This window comes from Myotis davidii, unplaced genomic scaffold (assembly GCF_000327345.1).
Source record: "Myotis davidii unplaced genomic scaffold, ASM32734v1 scaffold83, whole genome shotgun sequence".
Classification (NCBI taxonomy): domain Eukaryota; kingdom Metazoa; phylum Chordata; class Mammalia; order Chiroptera; family Vespertilionidae; genus Myotis; species Myotis davidii.
Window position 1 is genome coordinate 1844090 of NW_006294121.1, and position 15450 is coordinate 1859539.

The 15450-nt window shown below is 40.2% G+C and overlaps 1 protein-coding gene across 1 annotated transcript in view; it reads right to left on the reverse strand.

Moving 5' to 3' along the window:
• The window catches only part of GLIS3 (GLIS family zinc finger 3), a 467215-nt gene that overhangs the window by 291482 nt on the left and 160283 nt on the right, over positions 1–15450 (reverse strand). The window contains exons 3-4 of the mRNA XM_006768237.2: positions 12739–12946; positions 4916–6017 (exon numbers count right to left, since the gene is read on the reverse strand). Coding sequence (XP_006768300.1) covers positions 4916–6017; positions 12739–12946 — 1310 coding nt within the window. The remainder of the gene's footprint in view (positions 1–4915; positions 6018–12738; positions 12947–15450) is intronic.

Sequence of the window (15450 nt, forward strand, 5' to 3'; positions counted from 1 at the left end):
ATGAGTGCTGTTTGTTTCAGTTCTCTCCCTTTTTTTTTGGGGGGGGGGGAGATAAAACAAAATTCCCATATCCTATTTCTTCCTATTTCTTTGCTCTCTAGAAGTATCCATTATCTTAAGGTTACGGTTTATCCTGACCACACCAGTTTATTGTACACAAGCAATTATGTATCTACAACGACTATATAATACTGCTTAGTGTGCGTTTAAAGGTACATAAATTGTATTACACTGTGTATATCCTTTGGCATTTAAGTTTTCATTCAACATGGTTTTTTGCGATATATCCATATTAGCATCTCTCCAATCTATATAGAGGTTTATATCTAGTTCATTAATTTTAAACTCCCTTATACTATTTCATTGGTAATAAACCACAGTTTATTGATTTACCTTGTCTATGGATACTTAGTTTATTTACCGTTTTAAAAGCAGAGGCACAATAAATACCTGTTTGTGTGTCTTCCTGCCACCATATGTAAGAGTTTCTCTAGGTAGGGGAGACACTCAGACATGTTTTTTTGGGGGGGGATATCCTTACCTTCTTCTGTCCTAGATATTCCCATTTTTTTCCAAAGTAGTTACACCAATTTATTCTCGCCAGCAATATTAAAGCATTCCCCATTCTCCGTACTTTCATCAATACTTGACAATATGAGAACTTATTAATTGCACCAAAATGAAGCTTGTGGAGTGGTAACTAATAATTATGCTTAGATGGCATTTTCCTAAGGTCTCTTCTGGTCGTATTATCGTGGTCACCACATCAACACCAAGTCTTATCAAAATAACAAAATAAAGGATGTGGAAAAAACCTTCCATGGTTTATACTGAATTTACTTTTCCTCAAGAAATGTCTTTCATGGCTAATGCTGGCCCATGAACGCATAAATCAGTCCATTAAAGAGGAATGGGACATGGCCTAGCTCTGTATTTATTTTCTTGTACTCATAATCCAATGTTACTTAAAAAGCAAACTTGCCCAGTATTCAAGCCAAAGCAAATACTCTGGATTTTGCCAGGCAAAATGCCTGTGGAGAAATGAGTCAATTCATACAAAATTCAAAGCTGTCTTTGGTCAGTGACATTTTCGTGAAAATCTGTGGGTGGGTAAAAGTTTTGCAAAATTCCTTTTTGCTACTGGATAAAATTCATCCAGGAAAAATAAGCAAAATTTAAGTGGCGACCCACATTCCCCTTAATTCCCTTATTAACACTCCCTAACCTCCCAGCACAACTGCTTTCTATTGTGCATGAAGGAAGCCATCAGTGTTCCAAACCCTGGCAACAGGATCCTGTCCCTCTGCTTACTCTGCTCCCATCAGATAGGCTTTCTCACGAGGCATACTAGCCGACTGAGCAAGCTTCAGCTCATTCAAGACATACCTTCCTGGGAATGCTACCCAGGCACTGCACACTCAACTTAATAGCAAAAAGACCTACAGTAAAAACATGCTCAGCATGTTGGAACCATTACTACGGATACTGTTAGAGATGGTTAGTGTACATCGATAGTTTTGGGTTACACTTTTAGGAATCTGAAATTTAGGGGTTGAGGAAAGAAATTCAGACTCAAGAGACTTGTTCTTACTTGGGAATTAGAAACCCTATCATCTCAGAAAAACATAACAAAATTTAGCACAATTATACCCAGAAATGCTCAAAAGTTCTGTTAATTCTAAGATTCATCAGTGTTGGGGTTTGTCTAAATTCAGGAAGGTTTAAATAGAATGATTTTGCACCTAGGAATTATTTGAGTTAGTAAACAGCAGTGAATGGACTCAGATATTTTTAAGATAATATTGCCATATCTCAGTTTCTGATTTAACTGAGTTCTGCCTGTTTGCCTAAGAAGGCCTTTACTTCTCAAGGCCTTGGACATTGGCTGGGTTTATCTCTGCAATCCAGGCCAGGCCTGGAAAAAAAGCACCTGGTTTGACTTTCCATAGAAGCAATAGGATGAGACATATAGAAGGGTGGAGTTTCTTGGATGGGAAAGAGAAAAGAAACAATTTCTTCTTCCAGTAAGTTAACCGAATAATACATTAACGATCCTACCCCCGTTCTGCCACCTAGAACCTTAAGTAGTCAGAATCCCAGAGTTCTGAGCTACAATCAGGGGTTCTGAGAATGCATCTCCCATGCATGACGTGGAATTTGGCGTCAAAGGAGGATCCAGTGGCAGCCTCTGACTGTAAGCAAGCTGTCACTGCGTAGCCCTTTCACACACTCTCTTCATGACCCCAGATACTCACCGTGCTGCTTATAGCCACGGTCACCTACACAACTGGGTCACTACATCTTTCTAGGGTCAATAAGTGAGTGAAAATGATGACTAACTTTAACTATGAGCCACAGAAAATTAATCACAGTTAAATATACATGAACCAATGTAAAGTGCTCCTAGCTTTTGCAGCATGTGACATAGCCACAAAAACCCAAAGATCACTGCATGTCTCCAAAAGGGGAATGTGGTCATTTTCCTTGGCAAGGATCTTGAGCTTTGAATCAACTACCATCAGATTTCAAAGCAGTAGGAGATGAAACATTTTGGTTTTAACAGTTCTTTGTGTCTGGGTTCTAAGAGTGTAACAACTGGTTTTACCAAAAGCAGACAAATGCATCTTTTTCAGATGTGCATTCACATTAAGCACTATGTCTTCTATCGACTACAACTTGAGAAGACTGCTAAATTTTCACAGAAAATTATTTGTTGCCAGTTAGCTTTGGCCTTACAAATCAGGCAAATGACATGTAGCAACATAACAGTTTTCAGAAGACATAATGTTCATGATATATATGTGTTATATGAAAATGGATGTCTTCCTGCTAAAAATACATAGTCCCAAGACTAGAACTGCAGTGTAAGTCAGCTCCTAAGAAATCCTGTTTTGTATAAATACATTTTCACTATAACATGTGTAAGTAAATGCTTTGTGGTTCTAAATTTGATATGGAATAAATCCCACAATCTGAATTTTGCAAAGATTCCATTTAGAAGTCGGAAGTGGGCAGCTTAGGGGAGAAAGAAATCACTTCTCATACCCATCCTGGACAATACAATGGAAAGCTTTGCAGAGGCATGCAAACATCCACCTCTTATTCTTCCACTTAAGTATTTCTATTTTTAATAGTCAACATGCACTTTAGCAAAAGTCTGTTATATGCCTTTGCAAAGTTAAGAACAGTGGGAAAATGGGGAGTCCTGCACAAAAATTAATTTTGCAACGCAAAAAACATTTTTTGGATAATTTAAGCCTTTATGTGTTTTGGGTGTGTTGTTGTTGTTGTTGTTGTGTTGTTTTCAGTAAAACCAAATCCAGCACACTATTTTCAGCCAGAGTTAGTCATAACTAAAAGTTTGGACTGCTTTCGTTCAGAGACTAAATGTCTTTCCTGCTTGCAATAGGCCTCTGTGTTCCAAGCAGAGTAAACGGAATTGCTTGTCTCTTTCTGGCATTTTTAATGCAGAACCCTACTGAAAGAGTAACGTTTTGCCACCTGGAATGTAATTATTCTTTTCACTCCTATAACCTGGCAGTCTCACCATGTATCAGCGTCAGGTTTTCCTTAAGAAAAATCACAACATGGGGCATAATGTAACAACAAGAAATGCAATTTCATTCTGCCAGAAATTCTTAAAACTCTTTCAAAAATACTGAATGGCAAAAAAGTGCATCTAATACTTGCATGATAGCTATCATCTGTTTGGTTTGCTTCTACATGAATGGGACAACTTGACCAATCTATAATCAACATACACATGGTCCAGATGATTTATCATCAAGATATATTACAGAAAGAAGGAATTCTGTCTAGAGGATCCTGGTCTAACTAAGTTCCTTTTCAAAATGATTTATATATTTCACACATTTAGTGACCTGAAGCATATCCAATATCCAGGGAGTACCTACGATTCTCAGATTTTAGCTCTGAACGAAATAATCCTGTCCATCTAAACTAATATAAAACGCATGCTCTTTTTTCCAAGAGTTAAGTGAGCTGTCTGAGATTGTGCAAAACTGTCTGTGATCCCAAGGGTGATGTCCTGCTTATAAACACAGAGGGTTTCTGTGAGGTGTGAGATGATTGTGAAATCATTTCAGAGCCATATTATTAAAAAAGAGTCAATTTTGCCAAGAAACAGAGATAGTTCCAGGATTGATGTTATGAAAGGGGGAGGCAGAGGAAGAAATAGACAACATGCTCACTTCCTTCAATGCCAAAGGGACATTTCCCTCTTGGTTCTTTCTCCTACACTACTTTACAAAACGCTCTCTCCTCAAAGTTCAGTGAGATTCTATGAGATTCTGCCCCTGTGGCATCCCCTGGGTGTTTTATGCCAGCTATAAATCATTAACTAGCCTCACAACCCTGGAGTGTGCAGTGTGGAGGCAGGGAAGAGGGTTCACACAGGCAGAGGTGTTTACTAGCCAAGTGGCTAAATGTGAGTTCCTTTCAAATATCAGAACCAGCCCGCCCCCGACCCCATTACTAGCCCGGTCATTAGAGAGAACGAAAAAACACACAAAATATTTGCTTTGAAAAAGACATAAAGCTTACTTGGGGTGCAGTGTGTGTTCCTCTGCCCTGCACATTTCAGCAACTTCACATTGGTGCCTGGCAGGCATCTACTTTCCAACATTTTGGATGTTGTGGCAGATCAATGTCCCCTGACATGGTAGATCATTTACATTTGCAGAATAGAATCAAGAAGCGAAGGGATACACAGCAGCTAATAATTAAAGAAACGTTCCCCTTCCTCACACTGAAGAGGAGTCAAATCTCGTGGATACCTAGACCCCCATGCACCATCCAAATTCCATAAAAAGAGAAAATGTCCCCTGACTCGTGGGCCGACTGTGGAAAAACACATGCACTTTCCAGGGGTGCACAGGGGCTTTGGAAAACTCACCGTGCACTTGTTGGGCTTCTCTCCGGAGTGGACTCTCATGTGGATCAGCAGTTTGTAGCGGGCGTTGAATGGCTTGTACCTCCGAGGACACCCTGCCCAGAAGCAGGTGAAGTCTTCCCCTTTGCGCTGGTCTATGTGCACCTTCTCAATGTGCCGCACAAGTTCCTCCTGCTGGTCATACAAGGCGCTGCAGTCGATCCAGCGACAGCAGTGCTTGCCCCCCATGTCGTCCATGTCCCCATCCTCCTCCAGGGCCAGTGTCTGGGCATGGGGCACCAGCTCCTGGTGGTGCAGGTGCGGGTGGGCGTGGTAGGGGGGCGGGGGGCCTTGGGGCTGGGGTGGCAGAGGAGGCAGAGGAGACGCGGAGGGCAGGTCTAGAGCCCCTCCCGGGAAGTCATCCAGTCGTTCCGTCTTCAGCAGGCCGGCTGGCTGGCCCTCGGGCCCGGGCAGGCCATGCTGCACCACCATGTTGTTGACCAGGGGCTGGAGGCCTCCATGCTCCAGCTGCTGCATGCGCTCATACTCCAGAGCACAGTCATCCTCGTAAGCCGGGAGCACCAGGCCGCTGCCGGCCACCCGCACACCCTTCTGGCTGTTGGGCACTGCACATGGCTGGGGGATGCAGCTCCCGCGCACCCCCAGGAAATGCCCATAGACCTCGGGCTGCGGGGACATGTTGGCCGGGGAAGCCCTGGACCCATTGATGTAGGCGACCAAGGACGTGGGAGAGGTGCGAATGATGGTATTGAAGTCTATGCCAATGCCATCGGACAGCGGGGACAGGGACAGGGCTCTCTTCTTGGAGCGGGCCGAATGTGACCTGGCTGAAGAGTGGCGGGGACTAGAGTAAGGAGAGTGGCTATTTTCCATGCCAAAAAGGTAGGCTGGCAAAGAGTTAGAGACACTGTTGCTGGACATGGCTGTCCCCGGAGGAAGGCTAAAGAGATCCCCTAGGTCAGTGCCATTCTGAGAGCTGTGGTTGGCAGAGAGCGAAGGGAGAGCCCTGTAGCCTTGAGTCCACTCTTGTTTCACACTCAATGCTGATTGACTTTCCGTCAGACTCAAAGTCGTGGATGCCAAAGATTCACGTGAAATAAGGGACCTAGAACAGCAGCCAGAAGGGGGAGAGAAAAAGACAAACATTTTAGCAGGATATAAATTGCTTAAGAGCTAAAAGAACATTGACAATCCCTGAAGTAGTTCCCCTAATTACATTCCCGGCTAAACACACATTCTTTGGCTAAGATAACACCAAGGCTTTTAGTTCCAGGTAAATAACATTTTACCAAGAACAATAAAGGCTAATGCTCACCGGACTAATAAAACAAAAGATTGATTGTTATACGTAATCTTAATACTTTAATGATAATAAATAGTCCTTGCTTTATTTTTTAAACATTATTTAATGTACGGGAAAAATTCGAGACCTAGGAATGATTATTGATGCCTGTGTCACAGCCAACCAAATAAGCAAGTATTTATTAAGTACCTACTGTGTCCAACACACTACAAATAGGCACTGCAAGGAATACAAGTCCACACGAAGTCCCAGTCTTTGAGGAAGATCAATTTGGTGAGGTAAAACATAAACCCATGCTTGACTTGAAAAAAAGTAAATCCTGGAAGTCAAAATGTCATCCAGGATATATAATAATAATTTCTTCATTTTGCGACAATCCCTCTCCTGTTCTTCTTACCCTTTTTCAAAGCATGCCTCATGTAACAGTATTTACCTGCATATCAAATGGTTTCTAATGTAGCCTGGCCACCTTAAAATTCATTTTGCTTTACTATGGCATCATTCCTTAAAAAACCACTAAGAGAAAAACCGTTGTCCCTTGGATGGAAAATTTGTTACAAAAGCTAGAAATAACTCACTGTATTTCTCAATCAGACATGATGAATATCAGAAAAACCTGGCTTACTTATATGTACCTACACTGGATTTTAGAGATCTTTTTTTCTGACAAAAAATTAATCAAAAACAAAATTATATATATCTTCCCATATACTACTTCCAAAGGAACTGAGGGAAAAGAGAAGCATTCTCACCCCATCTGCTCTTCTTGCTCCTTTTTATAAAATGGAAACCAGGAACACTGTTTCCTACAAGCATGAGATATTAGCCAGAAAATATCTCAGCTCTGAAATGCATAGTATAAGGTGATAGATAACACCATTATGGATGTGATGTTTCCATCAGGTGAAGTAATGTTTACCAATGACAAACACAGCAGTAATGTACGTCCAGTTGCCCTTGACACAAATTTTTTTTCTTGGTCTACATCCTTATATTCAGGCTGAAGTCCTTTTGCAAGCCCCAAAGTGGTTTCTGAACCATCTGTGTCTGAATTCCCCATGGACACTTTCAATTATTTTCCCAGCACACCTGCAGCGTGCAGCTCTCCCTGCAGAACTCAGGTGAAGGTTCCTGGTGATTGAATGTCAAGGACCTTTTGGTCCCTTCCCCAGGGAGATTCAGGAATTGCTTTCTGACCCAAGAAAAATCAGTAGTTGTGTCATATATAAGGCAAAAACAACTGACTTTGCTTTATGCCCCAAGGTTGAGAGAGTTTACAGAACATTCTCAAATGCTGCCTTTGCCTGGTCACTGTCACACTAACACATTTCAGATTTTTAAGCAGCAAATAGCAGGCAGAAAGTATTTTATCCACTTATATGTACTCTGCATATGTAATTATATTATTTGATGGAAGGGAAGCCTACACTGAGACATGTTTATTTGTTCCATTGTCCAGAGATATTTCATACTTTTCTCAAATGATACTTAAATGATACTTAACTACGACTCAATTTAAATCTGAGCATAACCCCATGCAGGCATGTTCCTTAACTCCTCAAACATCAATTTCTAAGACAGTTACCATATGCTTTTTTCAGAACGCAAAGTCTATATTCTATTCACTAAGGCAATAATATACATAAAGAATTCTCTCTTCTATCTCAACATGTAATAAGAATAAAATTTACAACAAATGGCCTTTACCTATTGGCTCTCATCCCTCCTATACAATTACCCAGATCTTTTACCTTTCAGAGTTCTAACCCATAACCTCCCCCAAAATACACTAGCTCTCAATCAGAGTTCTCTTTCCAAAGATGTTATACACTGGCTGCCTGTACTGTGCCTTAAACATAGCTAACTTCCTCAATAAAATTCAAAGCCTTTCCACAGAAAGGATCATTTTCATCTCCCCCAGCACCCACCAGAGTGTTAAGATACATAAGTTTCCAAAAAATTGTTGATTAAGAAAGAAAATAGTCAGTAAGTAAGTAAAATAACTTCTTTTTAGCCTGGCCGGCGTGGCTCAGAGATTGGGTGTCGACCTATGAACTAGGAGGTCACGGTTGGATTCCTAGTCAGAGCACATACCTGGGTTACAGGCTGGATCCCCAGTATGGGGCATGCAGAAGGTGGCCAATCAATGATTCTCTCTCATCATTAATGTTTCTGTCTCTCTCTCCCTCTTCCTTCCTCTCTGAAATCAATAAAAATATATTTAAAAAATAAATAAAATAACTTCTTCTTAAGGACCAAATTCCTTGTAAAAGCCCTGGCCAGTGGGTTACTCAGTGTTTAGAGAATCGGCCCTCACACCAAAGGGTTGCAGATTATATTCCAGTCCCCTGGTTGGGTTGAATGGTAAGCAACCAATCCATGAGTCTTTCTCATATATGTCTCTCTTTCTCCAACCCTCTCTTTTTCTCTCTCCCTCAGTCCTCCCTCCCTGCCACACTCTCTAAAGATCAATGGGAAAAATATCATCTAATGAGGATTAAAAACAAAAAAAAATTCCTTATAGAAGTACAAATGAAGCAGCATTTGATAGGCAATCACCTACCAGTTGGACCACATACATCCTCCATTGACTTCCCCACATCATATCCCACATGTGGTTCATAATGCTCTGCTTGATTAAAGGACCTGGTATAATAGGCTTAAAGTCACACAAGCTGTGATTGAAACCCACATTTTCTGTTCTCTTTCTGCAACAACATGCTGAATGACTGTGAACGGTTCCAAAGGACACTCTCTTATAGCCCCTGCTGCTATGCACACCAGGCCTATGGGAAATAAAGTGACAAAGAGCTGTGATTCTGTCACCTTACTGAGAGCAATCTCCATTTCCATATGGTCATCTGATCCTTGGGATATTATTTCTGGTGACTGGTTAATTTGGAGCTTTATGTGAAAGAAAAGCAATATAGCTCAAACAAAATAAAACCAATATGAGAAATTCAGAAACTATCAGTGAAACAGGTTAGGTTGGCTAGTGAAGCAAGAATTCAGTAACTCTCATGGGGCCATAAGAGGAGTGATGGCCAAAGTGAATGGCTTGGTTCAAGGCCAAGATCCAAAGAAATACTAACTTATAGATCATGTGCAATTCCTCAAACTGAAAGAGTGAGAGAGAGAGAGAGAGAGCGATCTCCCCTGGAAGAATCGGTACTGCATCTAAACACAGAATGGTTTTATAAAGTGTTAGAACTTACAGCCCAGACTCCATTCTCAGCCCCTTGGCCCCCTCTGAGCTTTGTGGACACAGTCCAACCCAAAAGGGAAACACAAGGAAATTCCATCCCCAGAAATCAGCTCAGTAAGTTCCGATTTAGAAGAGAAAAATGGGTGCCTTTTTGGATCTAGAATGACATTATTAGATTGGTGGTTCAACTTTGTAACTGAAAAACTAGTGATACAAGACAAAGTCTTTAGACTTCCTGTGTTTTGGGTCCATTATCTATAAAACAGGGATAATACTTGCGGAAAGTTTATAAATATTCAATCACAAAATATAGGATCACAATAGACGTGAAAGCACTCGCAAAACTAAACATATACAAAACCGAGGCAAGTAGCATGCAATCTCTTCTACTTCCCAACTTTTGCCAGATTTGTGTATGAAGTGACTGTAATGAGGTTATTTATCAGCACCTCAGCCTCAACACTTTAGGGAAAATATATACTCGGTCTTCGTTTTGCAGAGTGTTTGCAATGCCTAAATCAAGAATGGCTCCTGGATCTTTAGGAGGGTAAGGTATAGTTTGCATTTCTCATTAAGTAGGGCTAGTCAGAAATGGTTGGGAAATTAATGAAGGCAAATATACAGCATTAGGGTATGATTCTCACCACTGGAGTACACAGAATCCAACAAAGCTAAGGAACAGTGCTTTTCCCAGGATGAGGCACTCCAGAAAAAAAATACTCAAAGGGGTCAAAAGAAGAAATACAGTCCGTAAGTCTATACTATCTACTCAATGTTATCAGTAATTAAGAAAGGCAAATTTTAAAAAATAAAATTTTGCACATCAAATTGGCAAAGTAATAAAAATAGTAATTCCTATATTTGATAAGATATGAGGAAGCAGGAACTCCCAAGACTATTAGTGAGTTTATAAATGGGTAAGCCTTTTCTGTGGTATGTTGAAGAATACACATCAAAATGCTCAAAACTATACATTCCCAGCAAATCTTATTTCTAAGAAATTATTCTAATAACCAGAAATAAGCAACAAAATGCTATTTATAGGATTGAACAAGTACAGTGTTACTTAAAGTATTTAAGTAAAGGGAAAATAAATGCCCAGAAACAAAAGACTGACAAAAAATTATAGTTGTATTTATATGCTTTTTAAATAAAATGGAATCTTAGGTAGGAAGAAGCCATTATATGATGCTGAATACTTTTGTTACAAAAGAAAGAGTTTATATTAACTAAACAAAGTAATTATAACACTACGTAGATTATTAGATCAATCTGATACAAAGAAAAACCTATGTTTATGTGTTTGCATATAATTAGAACAGTGGTTCTCAACCTTCCTAATGCTGCAACCCTTTTAGAAGGTTGTATATTAAAATTCCACCCATGGTTGCCTGTGCATGGTCAGATGCAGGATGACTATCATTTTTTGCCTTGTGCTTTTCCATATTTTCTATAATAAGTAAGAATTACATAGATAATCAAGAAAAACATTAAAATTTACAGCTGTCTATAGGGTAGTCATCATTCAAACTGAACAGTTCCTGCCTCCACTCCACAACACTCTCCTCTTGGATAAAACACAAAGCTGATTTCTCTCTCTATCCTTATTTCTAGGCAGCAAACGCCTTCAAGTTGAACTGTTGCTTCCTGTCCTTTCTCTCTTCTGAAAGAACACACAAACCAAGCATTACAAATGTGATCTTTTCAAATTGCTAAAAGTTTCATACTTCACCAAGCCCCTTTCCAACTCCTGTTTTTTGCCCATCCTGCAAAAAGAATTATTTCAAAAGGAGGACTCACAGAATACATAGTCAAAAACCTAAGTCAGTGCATCTTTAAGATGTTGTCTTTTAAGGATATAAAATTATGCTAAGGAACCAAATATGGCAGAAAATACTGACATAATAACACTTCCCTGGTCAAGAGACTGCATTAGATAGATGGTTGCAGCAGTTCGTGCCAGGCCTACCCATCAGTTTCTCCATTAATTATGACTCTCTGCCTTCTAGGCATAGGCTGGACTTGCCACCGACAGGGAGCTGAAGGTTTCCCAATGACACCTACCCCACGAGTACAGTTAATTTTACATGCAACATTCAGCAAGTCTGAGGAGGCCCTCAAGGCATTAATCATCAATGGGGAAATGACAGCAGCAGCTTCCCCTCACAAAAAATCTCAGTTGAAAAACAAGTTTCCCTATCATGAAAAAAAATTGGCATAAAAAGTTATCCAGGAGCTATGATTTCTGAGTCTCAAACAGCAGGTAGGAGGAAAGTGCAGAGTTACAAGAAGGGGAAGGAGGGATAGAAGGAAAGGAAGGAGGAAGTAGAAGAAACAGGATCCCAGAACTGTAAGGCTTTTCAGATTTCCAGCCTCCTCCTCCCCAAGAAGAGGAAGCACAGGTTCAGTCCAGGAGTCAAATCCCTTTGCAAAATCAGTTACAACAGAGCCAGGACTAAGAGGCAAAAACTTTGGATTGAGCTTCTCCAAAAATGCACTTCTAGAAGATAAAATAATTCATTTCAAACATAGAAATGAACCTTGCACATTGCACAGCATTTTGTCTTCATGCCCCCTCTAATATCAACCTTAAGAGAGATATTTGTCTGTGGGGGTCGTTTACCTTTGCCTATTTAATTTCCTCCTATGGAGAGATAGCAGCACTTATTAGACTACTTATTCCAGCACCTAATTAGACACTGTGGTGAAATGTTATGTAACTTATACCTGAAAGTATGCCATCCCAGACACATCATAAAGTCTTGAAATTCATGATTTCAATCTTCATTTTTTTTCTACTATCTTCCTAAACTTTAACTATTACTAGTATACTATGCAGGCATAAGGTGCTTGGGTAGATGAGTGGATAGGGGGATAGATTTATAGACAAAACAGTTACAAAGCAGCCTGGAGACACTGCAACATATGCACTGAAAATGAACAGGTAAAATGGATGCACATGAACATCTCAATTTTCTAGGCCTTGACACATAACTTGCCTCACCAGGAAGTGACAAATTAATTCACTGGAGTTTAGTCAATGAGGGAGGCCCAACATCTCAAGTTGGGCATTCATTTTGCTCACACTACAAGACAGAAGGTGTTAAACCACCTAAACCATTCCTCCAAATTAAGATGACATGGCACATACTTAATTTTTATACACATTCCCCTAAAAAAGCTCAAATTAAAAGGGTAGCTTAAGCAAGTGAGTGTGTGTGTGTGTGTGTGTGTGTGTGTGTGTGTGTTCAAGAAGGGAAGGGAAAACACAGGGTATGATTACACCATAAGAAGGGGGAAATAAAAGTAACTTGAGACCTGGTATCTGAAGGAGGTATATTCAGGTTGGCTGCATTCATTGCCTTCTGTAAGCTAGGACTGATCTGGTTGCATGCTGTAGAGACCTGGCTTGCTGGAGGTGAAATGGGTCCCAGTCGCTGAACCATCATGGGGCTGCTGGTGACCACTAGATTGTTGCAGCTGCCTTTTCCAATGGACTTGCACTGAGGCCCAAAGCCAAGAACCCCTAAAAACAAACGAATCAAGTTAGCTTTCATGTCCCTTACATCAGAAATCAGTAAATACACACATGCGCACACTTGTATCAGGTCCCATCTTTAGAGACAGTCCTTGGATCTGTTTTTTAAGATTGGCATCACCTAAAAGCTTCCTCTAATTGCAATGAAAAAAACATAATGTTATAACTCATCTAGAATCACCACATACAAAACGTGCTTACATTTTGCTCTTTCTGTATACAAATGCCCACTTACATTGTTTTATCATCTCCTTACCTAAAGGGTTAAAGTGATAAGTAGATGGATGGGCTTACTCATATCAAACCAAGTTTATTCTAGAATAGCTAATATTTTAACTGGCTTACTTCATTCCAATTCTGACCTTCCAAAAAGCCTCTTTAAAAGGAGAGAGTCTGGCTCTTGTCTCTCCATTCTTGATTTCTTCTCATCCCACTACACTGTCATTGGACATATAGCCAATTTTTAAAAAATCAGGATGAGAGCCACAAACAAAACACTCATTATAATTAGGCATAGCTTTTTCTTTTTATTGTAACAATCTTTGAATATAGTAAAATTTGGTTCATACCCAAAAGAGAAAGGAAAAAAAGAAACCCACAAAAATCTGTGTCCTTAGGGAGAAGGGAAAAGCAAAGAGGAGAAAGGCAAACACTGTCATGACTCACTTACAAAAAAATAAAAATGGTTGAATCATTCTAGACATTCTTTTTACATGGATGTACTTCTACAAACATTTTTTTTTTTTTTTGCAAACTACCTGGTCAAGTCTCAGTGACTGTACACTCTGTTCCCATTTCAAATGAACAAAAATAAGTATGACCTCAGTGTTTAACAGATCAGGCCCTAAATATTTCTCACCAAATTCCCCATGTTTCTCATTGATATACTTGGGATCAAAGTAGGTGGAAAACATCACTGTAACTTTCCCTAGTCCTAGAAGATACAATTTCCTATTTTGTTTTCCCAAAAATTAAATCCATAGCCCCAAAGATGACAGTCATCTTTTGTAATATTCTCTTCATAGAGCCCATAAAACTGAAAGGTAAACAAGGCCTTACAGCAATGGCTATGCTCTCATCAATGAAACCAGACCTTAAAAGTGCTGGGAGAGTCCCAGCATCTTCAACTGGAAGAAGCCTGCTGGAGTCCAGCCCTCTGAAAACTAAAATCCAAGTGGTCACTGACTTGCCCAAGGCCACACAAGGATTTTCTGATAGAGCAGAAACAGATTCCACTAGGGTATATTTTCATGGTACCTGGGTGGTTAGGTACTGGACGCTTCATTAGCTCTAAATGAAAAATTCTCTCAATTTTTTTTAAGATACACAAACCAGAACCTTCCCTCTACCTCTTTCACTGCAACTTATATCTGATGCATCTTCTAGTGCCTTGAAAGATAAGTTACGGAGAGTCTGTTTCCATAACTCACACAACACTGTACCATCAGGATTTCATCTCCTTATCAAGAAAAATGGATATACTTTTATGCAATGACCATGAACTTAGTATCTTTATAAATTCCATAAAACTACATGCCATTTGCTTTTCAAATCTCTTTTTACCTCAGAAAAAAATGGCTATGGTCCAGAGCCTAGTCCAGTATAAAAGACACTCAAATTATCTCCCCAGGTCCCATCCCTACCAGTCATGACTATTAAAAGCTACACCATATGTCAGGTATTCTGTCAAATTTAATGTCATATATTTATCTAAGCAACTCACTCATTTCATTGCCTGCTTCTACCTCAGTAAAAAGGTATTAATATCTACCTCTAAAACAAAGACATATTAGCCGCTAGAACAGCACACCCAAGAAATACTAGTTGGAGGCAAAGCATATTCACACATTCTTTCATCAAATCTAAGATGCTATATATTGTTAGGCCCACCATCATTTTATGCACCAGTAAAAACATGCACTATCAATTAAACTAGTGCATGGTGTTGCGATTTCAGAGATGTGCTGGTATGAAAATATGCGCACCTTAGAATGGGTAAATACCAATATGATGGTTGAGAAATGTATAATCTTGTCTTGCTCATGGTCTTCTCTGCCTGGAACATCCTTACCTTAACTTGTCTACCTAGTGAGCACCTCTGCACCTTCACAGTCTCAATTCAAAGGTCACATCTCTCTGACTCCCCACTCCAACTGCCAACTGGAAAGATACGACCAATTCTTCTTTTCATTCTCCTACAGTCTCTCATAAAAATCTACCCCTAAACCTTCAGGGAACTGAGATGTTTACATGCCTGTCACCCCCTCCTCATTTATACTTTAACTAGAGGCCCGGTGCACAAAAATTTGTGCACTCAGGGCGGTCCCTCAGCCCAGCCTGTGTCCTCTCGCAGTCTGGGACCAATCGGAGAATGACCACCTGCTGGCGTAGGCCGGCTCCCCGGGGGATTGGGCCTAAGATGGCAATCAGACATTCCTCTGGCAGCCCGGCAGCCCTTGGGGGATGCCCACTTGCCAGCGGGGAGGCGGCCT